This window comes from Hippocampus zosterae, chromosome 3, assembly GCF_025434085.1.
Source record: "Hippocampus zosterae strain Florida chromosome 3, ASM2543408v3, whole genome shotgun sequence".
Taxonomy (NCBI): domain Eukaryota; kingdom Metazoa; phylum Chordata; class Actinopteri; order Syngnathiformes; family Syngnathidae; genus Hippocampus; species Hippocampus zosterae.
The window spans coordinates 12,736,130-12,751,046 of NC_067453.1; the positions used below are offsets into that span (position 1 = coordinate 12,736,130).

A 14,917-nucleotide genomic window follows, 5' to 3' on the forward strand; every position below is an offset into this window, starting at 1 on the left:
TACATCACATTGATATCAGCCCGGGACAGAAAGAGACTGGAGCGACTGGTCAGGAAGGCCAGTTCTGTCCTGGGTTGCTCCCTTGACACTCTGGAGGAGGTGGGCAACAGAAGGATGCTAACTAAGCTAAAAGCTATGATGGCCAGTCCCTCCCACCCCCTCCAGCCCGCCCTGACAGCACTTGGTAGCTCCTTCAGCCAGAGACTGTTACACCCGCGCTGCAAGAAGGAGAGATACCGACGCTCGTTCCTACCGACTGCTGTCAGGCTGATGAATAAAAAATAATAATAATTGAATGATGTGAAGGAAAATTGTAAATAGTACTGCGATTTGTCCATTTGTGTTCATATTGTATTTAATTGAAAGATGTTTGGTTTTTTCTCTTTCTCCTTTCTTCTTTCTACATACATTCTTGCTGCTGGAGGCTGTAAATTTCCCCAGTGTGGGACGAATAAAGGATATCTTATCCCGATTTCATCCCAAATAAAAATATGACAGCAGTTTGGAAAACAGCACATCGATGTGGATTCTCATGTGGCAAGTTCGTTTACACTACAGCAACTGCGTCTGCTAAATTAACTGTCATCCATTTATTTATACTGTACTTAAATATATATATATATATTTATACACTAATATTTTCATGTGCGCTACAGCTTTCTCAATGACAACTGGAGCCACTGACTGAAGAATCTTACTAGTACGACTTGAAGCATCCTTACTAATTTAAAAGTAGTACATAGGAGTGACAGCTGTGGACATTTCAACACTGTCAGGATAATCACATGGCACACGAAATGAATAAGAAAAATAAAACATGACTATTTGGTTTGAACATCAAGGGAGTGGAGTACACATTTATTTCCCTTTTCTGTGCTTGTACCTGCTGAGGGTTGGAAGCTTTGTCCTCAAATGGACGATGGGTTTTAAATGTGGCCTCGGATGACAAATGCATCTTCAGTGTACTAAATCATTTCTACCGCAACATATTTTGGTGTGTGATCTAATCCCCTGAGAAGAAAACACGTCTATTCTACTTCCTCCTATAGCTTATGACACCGTACGCCATCACAGCAGTGAGGAGCATCAGGGCAGCTCCGCTGTACAGCAGAAATTGGAGCTCTGATGCCGGATCTGCCGGCATCCGGGTCTCCTCTGTGACGGCCAGCACGGGGGCCACTGGGACTGGGGTTTCAGCTGATGGTACATTGAGCTCGCTCAGGCCCTCTGCTTCGTCCTGGGGGGCCACAGTTACAGGCTCCAATTGTGGTTCAGACGCGGCTTCAGGCTCTGCGGTCTGGGCCCACTTCGCAGGAGAGCAGGGCGCAGCTTCGGCGGGCACAGGAGCAGCGGCCCTTTCCGGTTCAGATGCTGGTTCTACTACAGGAACAGGTAAGGGCGTCACAGGTTGCGGTTCACTTGGGGGTGGAGCAGCAGCTACTGGGGCTGGAAGAGGAAGCTCCGGTTCTAAAGAGATAAGGGAAGGTTCTGTTGACAAACTTAAAGGTGTTTCGATGACAACAGGCTCCTCCAGTGAAATCAGGGAGGCAGGTTCCTCCAGGGTCTCGGGAGCAACAGGAATCCGGCTACTACTTTCCTCCCTGAGCTGGGCAAGCTCACTCTCTGTACCCAAAACACTCATCATGCTTTCCTCAATCGCACCGCTTTCGCCGCCTTCCTCCAGCAGCTCGGCCTCCTCGCGTTCCACGTGGACAATGTCCGAGTTGGAAGAGTTGTTTTCGCTGCGCTCCTCGGCCAGAGCTATACCCTCGTTGCTGTCCAGGCTCTTGATATCTTCGGGGTCCATCGCGCACACCTGTGCCCACGACTCGTGGCCGGCCAACGACACGGGTAAGCTCTCAGTTTGCCAGGAGCTGTGCCCGCTGCTATTGTCAGCCGTGCACAGCAGAGACAACGGTGGGCTCAGCTGCTCGAGCGCCTGTTCCCCCGACAGGATGTAGATGTCGTTGCTGTCTTCGGCGACGGCTGCGCCCCGCTCACCTTCTGAACCAAGGCCAAATATTTCACCCTGTGGAGCACACAGGATCATGAGTGCATAATTCTGGATGGAAGGGAACTACAAGGGCACCAATACTTCTGCTTACCCCTGAGCAATTCGACTTGGGACCAACATCAAACTGTGCAGTATATTTTTAAAAATACTTATCTCACTATATTTCAAAAAGAAGAAAAAAACCTCGGGCAAACGCAGACAACAGTACACTCTGGACTGGTTGCCAGTCAATCACAGGGCACAAGAGATACCCTTTCACATTAATAGTATGATGGTAACACCAGCAGCACGTGGGAATTGAACCCACACTGCCTGCTTGGAAGTCAGCCCAAACTCATTTCATATTGTGGGCCGCATACGGCCTCGGTTGATGTCAAGTGGGCCAGACCATTAAAACTTTACCATACTCTGCTATAAATAACCAAAATATCATGTCTTTCCTTTGTTTTGATATCGAAGCACAAGAACATGAGGAAAATGTTGAAATGTACCTCATTTCATTTACCTAACCTAACAAATGTGCAATTTACTTTTAGCATTCACATATATGTGGTTAGCACGTCGGCTTCACAGTGCAGAGGTACCGGATTCGATTCCAGCTCCGGCCTCCCTGTGTGGAGTTTGCATGTTCTCCCCGGGCCTGCGTGGGTTTTCTCCGGGTGCTCCGGTTTCCTCCCACATTCCAAAAACATGCGTGGCAGGCTGATTGAACACTCTAAAAATTGTCCCTAGGTGTGAGTGTGAGTGCGAATGGTTGTTCGTTTCTGTGTGCCCTGTGATTGGCTGGCGACCGATTCAGGGTGTCCCCCGCCTACTGCCCGGAGACAGCTGGGATAGGCTCCTGCACCCCCCGCGACCCTAGTGAGGATGAAGCGGTTCGGAAGATGAATGAATGAATATATGCAGTGCAACTGATCCCACTGATTGTACAAAGGCACAAAACCTGAACAATTAGTACAGTATTTAAAAATATAGTCATGCATTTTAAGATTAAACGAGATTTATAAAGAAAGGATTTTTAAAACGCTTTACACATGTGCATATGAAATCTAAACGTAACACCCGCCCACACTTTACAAACGAGAGAAAACAGTGTGCCCCTAGCGGATAATATATGAATTGCATCTTATTAAAATATGCATTCGGGGGCCTTTATTCATTTTTTCATTTTTAAATTATCCCGCGGGCCTGATCGAACCCCCTCACGGGCCGTATGTTTGACACCCCATACGTTAAACCATATCAATAAGTCTCACACAACCGAATGTCATTTTTCACTCCTTCCATCCATTAATGTTGTCAACAGGAAAGGATGCAGGCAGGTATGAATTTCTTAAGACGTTTATATAGATGAAAAGCAGTAAAACTGCACTGAATCAATCTACGCGTGCCCTCCCCACTCATAAATAAAAAAGACAGGAACAGAAATATACATACAATACAAATGCAATTATTTTATGTCATTGGCTGGTTTACGTATACAAGTACATCATCCAATCACAACATCATTGTAAAGTTTTAGAGCAGGATATTTATTGAGTAGTTTCAGCTACGGATGTGGTTTTAATTTGTGCCAAACTAGTACTGCTCATTCACATGTCATTTTGTGCTTCATTCAGCTCTGTGTGCCACCGAATGGAATAAAGCCACCACCCACCACAAGAATGAGTGTGTGTACCCGTGTGTTACGTAACCAAACATATCGTATGATCATGCGGGGCAACTGAATGACACCAGTTCGCCTGCCTAAGCCAAAAGCAGTGAACTCAATGTCATCAAGCAAGGTCTGTTGCAATGATTTCACATTTAATCCACAGAAGGTCTCATTTGCCCTAATGCTCATCCATGCACACCATACACACAGTTACAGACCTTAGCTTTAGCCTATGCATAACATCCAGCGCACATGACAGTACTGGGATTTTAATAACAGTGTTTACAAACAAAACGACATCAGGAGCTCATCAGGTGTTTTTACAGGAAGCCACAGGCAGAAACGCGGATGCCATGCACTGCTTGTTATCTGCCAAGTCATTTCATTTGCATGACATGCTCTCTACCCGCTGGGAACATATTCATTACATCAGAGAAACCCCTTGAAAATAATACTGGACATTTACAGCAAACAGGCAAGTTAGTAACAAACAAAAACTAGTACTGGCATACACCAATGAAGGAATTCTCCCTGGAATGGATCCATTCTATTTAATTTTATTTTTTTTAAAAGGGAGTAATTGTCCTAAAACTGCATATGATGTCTTGATCTCATTGAGAAATGGCAAATCGATAATGTGCAATTAAGCTGGTTAGAATTGACAAGAATATAAAAGTGCTGATGCTTGACTCACCATTTACGTAATAATGAATACAAACTAGATGAGGAACACAGAAAACAAGGAACCTCACTAAATCCACTTCAATACGATCATCAGTCGTGCTATTCATCAGCCCTTCCCACCATTCTTCACCCATGATGCCTCAAGACACTGTTAAGCCATACAATAAAAACACATTCCTGCCTACCTAGGACTTTCCATCTAATTAGGTTACACAACATTGTAGGCCGCTAAAAAACTTCACCATCTGGGAAACATTTGTGATGATGTGAGTGTTGGAAAGTCCCACAAAAACGGCTAACAAGGCAACGTTACTGTCACAAGTCTGTCAAGTAGAGAATTAACAGAATAGTGCTATACTGACTTATTTATCCTGAAAGCGGATGCGGGATGTTACTCCTGCTGCAAATCAACACAAGCCGCAAAAAGGTAAAATCATGAAAGGGAAGATCGGAGGTAACACTCTGACATGGAATTTCAAAGGCACCTTCATGTCATCAGTAAAGGTCAGCGGAAGCAAAAAGTCAGAGAGTGACCGACGTGAGAATAAACCTGCTCAGTGGAGACATGTCTCTAATACTAACTACACTATTCCACCACACAATTGGGAGAGTGATTTACTGTCCAATTTAGAACTCATATTATCTCAAGTTTCATTTCTAAACCCATCGACAAGAAAATAACATTGATTACATATTGTTCATGGACCTTGTGACAGTAATGTATCCCATGGAAGTGAATCATTTGTCGTTTTAATTCAATGAACTGAATTTAATTTGTCATTTTAATGTTGATACTTAATCACCTTGTTCATACATCATAATTGGTAAATGGTTACATAAGTGACACTCACAAATCAAGTACCGGTAAGATTCGAAACTGAATGCCAATGAAGGAAAACAATTAGGAGTTCTACTCAAATATTCTGAAGAAATCTGTTTCATAATACATGAGTGCAGCATGGGAGATTAAAGGACTACATATGCTTTTTGTGTAGTTTTGTGATGACACCAAAATTGTGTACCGATGATGGCAAAGAATAAAAGTTTGATGAGACCTGGAAATTGAATTTATCAACAAAAGGAGGTACACATTTTTGTCCTGGCTGCTCAATACCTACAATGGGGCTAAAGTGACAATACATCAACATGATTAATCAAAGGAAAGAAATACTGTAGTATGTTAAGTCAGCAGTCTTTCACACATTCCTCCCAACCACACACAAACACCTTTAACTCTTCTCTGTGCTTCTTAGTACACATTACCAAAAGGTGAGAAGTTTTTTTTCCATAATATTTTTATACAGCAATATTTACATTTTAAAAAGGATCCAAATTTTGAACTTGTTACCCGCCGAAAGGCCTGGATGATGAAGAAAATTTGATCCCGGAAGGGATATTTTCAATTCCCACTGCTTTTTGATAGGAAACACGTACATTCTAGAACCCAACTTGACCAGTCTTGAAATTAAATTTAGACTGAAATACATCGAGGAGAAACACGTTAAAAGTGGGCCATTCTAGTTCCCTTGTGATGATATTTCTCCAGGATTGTGAGAGCTATTTTTGTCGGGCAGCCAGTAAGACCCTCTGCTCTATTCCAGATTCGTGTTGAAGTCGAGGTACGGTGATGCACATATTTCACACATGAGCTGACGAGATGGCGCTTATGTAACACGACGTGGACGCGGTGGAACGTGCCGTGACAGGGGCCGAGCCAAACCCATGCCAGATTCCTGTCCTGGCAACACTTGGTTCAAAACAGCAGTTTGGCAAACCACGAGGGTCATGCAAACTGTCACATGAAATGGCTGATGTGCAGCTTTTACTGACCATCAGATGACAAAAAGCCAACAATGTACTCGCTGAATGAGCTTGAAAGTCATAGGTCGCTGCAGAGACATTTTTTAACAAAATGAGATCTCACTACCTCTTGCTCGGTCATTTTCTTGCATACACCCCCAACCACTCACACATGTCCTCCCCCTCTTGCGTGCCCTTGGCTGTGTTCTGTTAATGAGGGGTGACTGTTTTTGTTCCGGCCAAATGAAGTGCACGCAACATTCAGGTCATAATAATCTGCATTGTATTCTGAAAAGCATGACAAACGACCCCGCACTGACCATCAAATCGTCTTCACTCCGAACAAAGTGTAGCAGGGCAGATTTGCTTTTGATGTAATACACGATTAAAAAGTACATTCCAATTTGCGTGTGTGTCAATTGAAATTGTGAACTACAGAATATTTTTTTGATTGGAATTCTATCTGTATATGTTTTGCTAACTAGAATGAATTTATTTTATATTTCTACCCCACTGGAACAAAAAAAAATAGTGTAATTCCTAGCTGGTAAATGCCAAAGTCTACAGGCTTGTGAAATAAATAATAAAAATCCATCATTGTCCAAATCTTTCTGGACCTAACAGTACAATGTCCGCATTTGAAAAGTACCACGACAACAATAACAAAAACAGAAAATCCTCCCAGAATTCCAAACCTTAAAAATGGATGATACTACAGTAGCTATTATAGAACAACGCATAAAGAAAAGACATCCTACCTGAGTGAAAAGTGTACAAACTCCCAGCTTTTCACTTAGCTAGACAGACGAGCTCAAAATCCAATGGATCAATGAGTAGTAGAGAAAAACCTGCTGGAGAGACGCAGATTTCACCTTACTCTTGCTGCAACCAAGCGACTTTTCACTCCCTTCCAATCACCAAGCCTGTACAGAGGCGTCCGCCTCCTTTCTCTTCACCCCTCCAATGCCGATCCTGCCCGTGCACATCATCTGTTCATCCCCCGTGACATAACGCTGGGCAAGAATGTAGCCTCGCTTAGGACAAGCACACTGTGTTCCTATTTCATTGCAGTTAAAAAAAAAGTTAATACGGACTAAAGAAGGGGTTAATATGTCAAATCTCATGACGCCACATATGCCAGCATGACTGTGTTCATATGTAGGTTTTGTGTTGCAGTGTTTTAGTGACCAATGATGGAACATTACAGACTCACTAATACCATTAAGGACCGTTCTAACAACACAGTACGAGAACTACTGTGGTGGAAGAAACTGTGCATTTATTCCCCAAAATATTACATATACTGTATATTATTTCTTGTTAATTGTAGCAGACCTTAAAAAACACTTTTTTATTGTGTCTTTGTGTTTGGAGTACAGCTTGACGACTGAGAAATATTCAGTTTGAAGACAGAGCAAGAAAAGGCAGAATGTGGTAAACTATTGCACGGGTAAGCATTTTCACATAACCCATTTGAGGGCAAATCAATCGTAAATAATCAAATATCTAATCATCAAATTCATTAATCAAGAGTAGCATTACAATATTGTACTGATTGTTATCAGCCTATTTTTGCTAGCATTCATTTCAATTTAGAGATCTGGTTAAACAGGATAACTTGAAAACTATATAACTGTTTCTGTGAAAACGCCTCACTAACGCCCCCCTCTGTTCATTTAAAGAATGTCAGAAATACAGCACAGTGTCTGGACATGCAAAATTACAATCCCTTAAAACCATTGTAGCAATTCATCCATTCCTCACCCGGGTCATGGGTGGGATGACACCTATCCCAAAGTCACAGTATTTATGTAAAGGTTCCATAAAGGCATTTTCCCCTTTTTGATTCCTTCTAATAATCCCTATATAACGTAATGTTGGGATGAGAGCACCGTTGTTCACATTTGGTCAATTTCATATTTTTTCACAGTGCAATTAAACCCCATTGGCCAGTCCCTAAATGGGTATTTGATTTTTATCAATTATAGACCGATTGAAAGTGTTGAAAAAGGCTTGCTCTCTTTGAGTATGCAATGTGAATGCAATGTGGCTCAGCAAGGGTGAGTTTATTTTTTATTTTTTGGCACTGCCTGAAAAGGGGGTGGGTATGCAAGGTTTCACCTGACATCAGCGATATTTAACACACACACACACGCACACACCCACACACACACACACACACACACACACACACACACACACGCACACACACACACACACACACACGCACACTTTGCTTTAATTATTATCAACAACAACGTTTATCGTTATTGTTAACTTTAGTGACTGGGATAAATCGACCTTGTCGACTTTAATTGTCTTTGTATGTGTATAAATTGATTGAATATTTACCTACGTTGAGTGCTTTTCTGAATAACATAAAGAGTAATTTGAAGCTCAGGGTGCAGGAATGTAAAGCACTCACGTATCCCCCTTGCTGGTTGATGTATTCACCCTGAGCTTCCTCCAGGAAACGCACACCAAAATGAAGCAGGGTTGACACAGAGTGATCTTCACTTTGTAAAGCCTGAAGCAGCACCAAAGGCACGAGCACCTGGGATAGAAAGAGGTAGTAGTGAATCAGCAACAAGGACGGGGAAGTCGAATCGAAGCAGAAGTACAGAGGATGTCCAAAAATAAGTAAAGGAGCAAGTGGAACAGAGGAAGTTAAATGAGGAAAGGGGTTTAGAAGTATTGGAGCGGGAGTGGAGAAAATAGTGAGGGAGAGCAGGAGTACAAGAGGAAAGAAAAGAGGAAATAGTGAACGTGAAGCTGGATAAAAGCAGTAAAGGGGGTAAAAAAAAAAAGAAAATACATTGAAATTATATGAAGCCCGTATCTCACAGAGTGGCGCAAAGTGCGTTCGAGGTCGCAAAGATGTTCGTCAAGAGTTTTTAACGGTCGCAAAAATCTTTTCTTGTCGCCTTCCAAATTTCATGGCGCCAAAATTTCGTGACAAGATTATCCGTTTGCGCCCGTGAAACTGTTGACGAAAGTCTTTGCAACCTTGAACGAACCCTGACAAAACAATAACAAAAACAACATTAGGGCAGTGTTCACATAATAAGTGGTGCAACACCCAAAATGCCAGAATAACAAGAATAATTAGTTTCATTTTCAACCCAAAAACGTAAAATGGAAAAGTACAAGCTCACGTTGCTCGACCCTCCCCGTGTGTATGCCAACAGGTCCAGCGCTGTATCTCGGAATCTCTCAAACTCTAGCGGCCTAAAACACGGACATGCGGTCATGAAATACTTTAACTGTAATATGTATTTGGCAGAGGTGTTGTTCTTTCAATGCAATTTTTTTAGACATACATTTGGCCATGTCGTCTTACCTCTGCTGCACCAGTAGCAACAGTGGAAATGTGTGCATAATTAATGGTGGCTGGAAATTAATATTCTTGATAAAGGTGGCTCGGTTGAGAAGTAAATGGAGTCTTCTCATTGCATGACAATGAAGACCGTCTCACTTCTGCGACTACTTTTATTTTTAAAGATTTGTCACACATTCAATAATACATTTCAATAACAATTTCATGAGTACACACTGAAAACAGCGAGACTCTAGGATGTATAAAATAATCAATTGATTCATTAGTAGACCATGAAGAATTCGGTTTATCAAGGCAACAGAGGGGGCGGCCCGGTAGTCCAGTGGTTAGCACGTCGGCTTCACAGTGCAGAGGTACCGGGTTCGATTCCAGCTCCGGCCTCCCTGTGTGGAGTTTGCATGTTCTCCCCGGGCCTGCGTGGGTTTTCTCCGGGTGCTCCGGTTTCCTCCCACATTCCAAAAATATGCATGGCAGGCTGATTGAACACTCTAAATTGTCCCTAGGTGTGAGTGTGAGTGCGAATGGTTGTTCGTCTCTGTGTGCCCTGCGATTGGCTGGCAACCGATTCAGGGTGTCCCCCGCCTACTGCCCGGAGACGGCTGGGATAGGCTCCAGCACCCCCCGCGACCCTCGTGAGGATCAAGCGGTTAGGAAGATGAATGAATGAATGAAGGCAACAGAGGCAGAGTTGCAAACTATAAGAACAACTCGGCCTCAACTATGTCTGCTCGATGTGTAACAGAGTAAAAAAAAAATAATAATAATACTGACCCTACGAGTAGTGTGTCTACAGCTCCTCTCAGGTGGGCTTCCAGCTCCCGGGCCACACGCTCTCCCAGGTCAGCGAGACAGTCTTCAATTGATGTCTCAGGGTTGGCTGGACTAAACACCAAGGACATGCGACTGTCGAAACCTGTGCTGGAAAAGGCTGGGAATGCAAAAAGAATGCTAGCTTAGCCAGGTTTGGGAACATGCCAAGAAAGTAACAGGAAAAAGAGTGGGGGGAGGGAAAAAACTTTGATTCAACAAAGTGCAATTTGCTCAGTGCAACAAGTGGCTGAGTATCAACTTGTGTGTCATTCAGTGAGCGACAATACTTACAAGCATCAATTTCATCTTCAAGTCGTTTTAGCTCTTCTTCTACCTGATTTTTAACAATGCTGGCACGATCGCTCTCTGACTTTCCTGAAATTACATTTTGAACAGACAACATATTTTTCGCCTTAAGACAGTCATTCTGAACGTTGTGTCACAATATCAAGAAAAAAATAGTGATGCGCTCGCTGGAACTTGTGTTCTCCCCCCCCCTTTATATCTGTGTAGATTCTCAGTATGCGGTTTGCATGTTCTCACCATCTACACGGGTACTCCAGTTTCTTTCCACATTCCGAGAACATGCATTTTAGGCTCTAAATTGTCATTCGGTGTGGATGGTTGTTTGTTTATATGTGCCCTGCACCGGAAAGGCAGTACAGAAGATGGGTGTGCATGGAACTTGGATGCGGATGAAACTTGTCGAACCAATAAAAAAGTTGGAACCAAACATAGTGCTTAACTTTTCATTTCCGGCGAGACTGTGCTGCTCGCTAATACTTTACAGCATACAATGTTATGAAAGGGAAAAAGATGCCATTAGTAGTCCACCTCAGCAGGAAATACTTTTACTCGCATGAATCTTCATGTGTCTCGAGTCGCGACTATGGCTCATGTATGAATATGAACAACTTATTTTATGGAAGAGGTCACAAAGTACCATCATCACAAACCACTACAGTGAGTCACATTATAATTGTTACTTTTTTTTAACTCTTATGGTTCATAAAGATTCTAAAATAGGGTAATTTGACTCAGGAACAGGTTATTTCTGTTTCCATTATTTCTAAGGGAAACATTTTCCAAATCCAAACAAATTGGACATTGATCATTGTTTCGCGATGTCGTTTCGAGTGAGCAACGGGACTTATCAAATCCCTCTATCGATTGAAATTAGGGGCGCCTTACTAATGATAACTTTTTTATTCATGTGAAACACTGCATTGTGGAATTGTATGCAGAAATCTGTGTACAGCAGCACTACTTTTATATCAGTGGAATTAGTGTGTCAACATCCTAAATGCTGCAGCCGTTGCCTTTCAACCTTGAGTTTCATAACATTCAGACATTGCCTATTCAACATCTTGCTGAACTTAAAATAATACGCTGATAACCGTGCCTTCATATTGCGTACACACGAGACACGCATGCAGAGTGCACGCCCCTTGTGAAATATTTATAAGTCTGAGTCTAAACAGCTGTGGGCATGATGAATCACGCAAGGTACACATTACAACGGAGCACAATCTTTCATTTTCACAATGTAGAAGGTCTGTATAAAAGGTCATGTGTGCATTTAATAAAGAAAAGAATTTAGCTGTCCCTGTGGCAAAGGAGTGATTGTCGGTGACGGCAACATTAAACTGAGGAAAGACAGCAAGTGGACATTTTTTGGACAGTCAAAAAGGGCCCCTTTGCCCCCTCAGTTCCCCTGTAGCTTGGACACGAATAGCCAAAGAATCGCTGTTGTTTTTTGCTGTTGGCTTGGTGCTGTTTCAGCATTCAATCACCCAGCTACAAGGCCAGCTATTCTGCTTGGCTCCATTAACGTGTGAGTGATCCTACGCTGATTACACATGACAAGCTGTCAGAAATTGGAGCGGGTCATGCGGAAAGCAGGAATCAGACACTCATCTGCCCGGCCACGCCCACACCAAGCGCACACACGACAACTGTGAGGACAGCAAATTAAAAATAAAATCGTTCATTTTTCTTTACTTGCACACAGTTCATTTTCTTCCAACACAATGTAATCTTTCAGATGACTTTCCAATACCGCTTCCCTCCATTTATGGTAACCATTTCCAAATGGAATTTAGGAGTAAATTTATTGGACACATCTCTTTCTAAATAAAGGGATTTCGATTCAGGTTTTCTGGAATAAATTCAGTTTTCAAAGTTTGTTGTGATTCGTAACGCTAACAAAATTTTAGTAAGTTTAGCTCAGTGGGAGGAACCACGTTCCTTATTTAATACAGTATACACATAATCAGTCGTGGCTGAAAGTTTTGGCAGTAATGCAAATTTTCATGAGCACCAACTTTACCTCTTCACTATTTTTCAAGAATATTTCAATAACTATTGTTTTAGTTTGTGAAAATAAGTCTTTTCTAAGTTGGATAATGTTTAAAAATCAATAAAAGCATTTACAATGATGACCGTTCACGGGCATACCAATTCTTCTGAGGAAAATGCTGACTTTTTGATATTCAGAAGCATAATTCTAACGGCACGGTACAACAAAATATAGAATAAATATTCATCATAAACCTTGAGATTAAGGAGGCAAAATTAGCTAAACAAAATTTGAGACACTACCAAAACTCTTGGCCAGGACTGCACATATTGCTTCAGTGCTTTAGGTCAGAACAGTGACATTCTGCTGCTCTCAGTGTATTACTGCTTTTTGTTGCACATACAATTGCAGTTACTGAGATGCGCTGTCAGGGATTTAAGGCTACATGAAAAAAAAACTGTCATTCAGTACCGCAAAATGGAAATCCAGTAGAATGCAGCATATCCGCAGTTCAGCACCCACAGATTTGAATACTGTATTCACATACTTCTTTTCTCAATATTTTTTCCAAACTTTTTAATTCCCCTAGCCCCATGTTTTTCATGGAAGATGCTTTGAATATCACTGTATTTTTTTTCTTTTTAAGAATTTGAGAGTGATTAACAACCGCCACCCCCAATGTATTGCAATGAATGTCAGTTATATGCAGATTTTTGCTATTCGCATGCGAGGCATGAATAGCGGCGGTAAACTCTTTTTTTCTATTTTCTCAGGCGGCCCTAACCACCACTTCTGGCACCTCTACATATACAGCGACTTGCAAAAATATTCAGCCGCCTTGAACTTTATGGACTTTTGCCACTTTTCAGGTATCAAACAAAGATATAAAATTGGATTTGTTTTTTTGTGAAGAATCAACACCACGTGGGACGCAATTGTGAAATGGAAGGAAATGCATACAATATTTTAAGTGGGGCATGCATATAACCAGTGCTGAGTGTGATGGTGGAGGAGAATGTCACATTATTTCTGTCATACAAAGACATTGTGCTATCTTCTTTATTTTCTATTTCTATTTCTAACTTTTGGCCCGGCCCTCCACAATATTTTCTGCTTCTCATTCCCCCCCCCGGAAAAATAATTTCCCACCCCTGGTCAAGAGTGTGCCATTTTCACTGTATACTGAGTGTAGAAACAAATACAATTACACGATATTTGCATGTTTTCTCTCACCTTCAGCTGTAGTGAGCTCAGCGTGACGTCTACCGGCTGGCAACCGGCCCAGGTAGGTGAGCACAATATACTTGGTTTCGTAATGGAAATCCTTAGGCACGTTGGTAGCAATTGAGGGAGACAGAGGAGCGGTGGAGCCTGAGGTAGCCATGGATCAGAGGTGTGTCACACTTCCAGGCACATATGTTCTTACAAGAGCAGGACACCCCACCTGTAGATAAGAAGAAGCAGCGTTATGGAGTTAGAACGAGTAGATGTCGTGAGTAGAAGCATCCATTCACATAGAATGTCATGCAAATCCGTTTAAAAATGATGCATTTGGCCATAAAACAACTGGTAAGAGTACATGTATGACACTATGTCTTATAAAAGGCACAGGTAATATATTATAGCACTTTATATCGTTGCACACTCACCTCCACATGAAGCAAAGACCACTGTAGGGATTACAAACTAACATTATTGGAGATGCATAAATTGTAATTATATTCGATTAAAGAAAGTACAGTACAGTCAAACTACATTAAAATCACCGACGGGGGATATGAATATTTTAAATGTTACCCCGAATGGCAAATTGCAGAGGTCTTTTTAACAGTGGGTAATGTCAATTTTTAGTTCGACGAGTGGTAAAAACACACACAAATGCAACAGCCACAAACAACGTAGCGTAATGTTAGATATGTTTGGTTGCTATTTCAGCACCGTCAAGCATGACTTTGACTAAAATGAAGCCCGATGAAGGACACACCTACCGTCCTTGAATAAAGGCAGCCAGGTGCTGACAAACCGGAGGCCGAAGGGGAACTATGCAACACTCGTGCAGCTTAAGCCTTAGCACGAAAGGGAGCAGCCCAGCGTGTCACATAGGCAACTGAGCAGTGTGCGTTCGGATCGAACACAAGCTGCTTGCTTGACGCAAACGAAAGTGGAGCACAAGTATTTCTCTTTCGGTCGTCAGTCTAAAATCAAATTGCTATATATTTCGGACTATTTGAAGGTTCAAAGAGGAAATCGTGCTTTTTTGTCATAGTTCACACTTATTTGTTTATTCTAATTGGAAAATCAGTGCGATAACATCGATCA

The 14,917-nt window shown here is 42.0% G+C and overlaps 1 protein-coding gene across 3 annotated transcripts; it reads right to left on the reverse strand.

The window, feature by feature from the left end:
- Nucleotides 1-372: 372 nt before the first annotated feature.
- bcl2l13 (BCL2 like 13) lies at nucleotides 373-14,755 on the reverse strand. 3 transcript variants are annotated; one of them, XM_052061731.1, is made up of 7 exons: nucleotides 14,587-14,755; nucleotides 13,832-14,042; nucleotides 10,591-10,674; nucleotides 10,261-10,417; nucleotides 9,308-9,380; nucleotides 8,578-8,706; nucleotides 373-2,029 (listed from the first exon to the last, which is right to left on the reverse strand). In XM_052061731.1, the coding sequence occupies exons 2-7, from the start codon at nucleotides 13,980-13,982 to the stop codon at nucleotides 1,034-1,036; spliced, it is 1,590 nt and encodes a 529-aa protein (XP_051917691.1). In that variant the 5' UTR covers nucleotides 13,983-14,042; nucleotides 14,587-14,755; the 3' UTR covers nucleotides 373-1,033. The 3 variants fall into 3 exon arrangements, with proteins under 3 accessions (XP_051917691.1, XP_051917692.1, XP_051917693.1); XM_052061732.1 differs by lacking the exon at nucleotides 14,587-14,755 and adding an exon at nucleotides 14,248-14,533; XM_052061733.1 differs by lacking the exon at nucleotides 14,587-14,755 and having other exon boundaries at nucleotides 10,261-10,437; nucleotides 13,832-13,848.
- Nucleotides 14,756-14,917: the final 162 nt, after the last annotated feature.

Coding starts and splice junctions, on each gene's coding strand:
- bcl2l13 (XM_052061731.1), bottom strand. CDS start 13,982: ATGGCTACCTCAGGCTCCACCGCTCCTCTGTCTCCCTCAATTGCTACC. Junction 10,675..13,831: donor TGAGCTCACTACAGCTGAAG/GTGAGAGAAAAC, acceptor ATGTAATTTCAG/GAAAGTCAGAGAGCGATCGT. Junction 2,030..8,577: donor TCAACCAGCAAGGGGGATAC/GTGAGTGCTTTA, acceptor TGTGCTCCACAG/GGTGAAATATTTGGCCTTGG.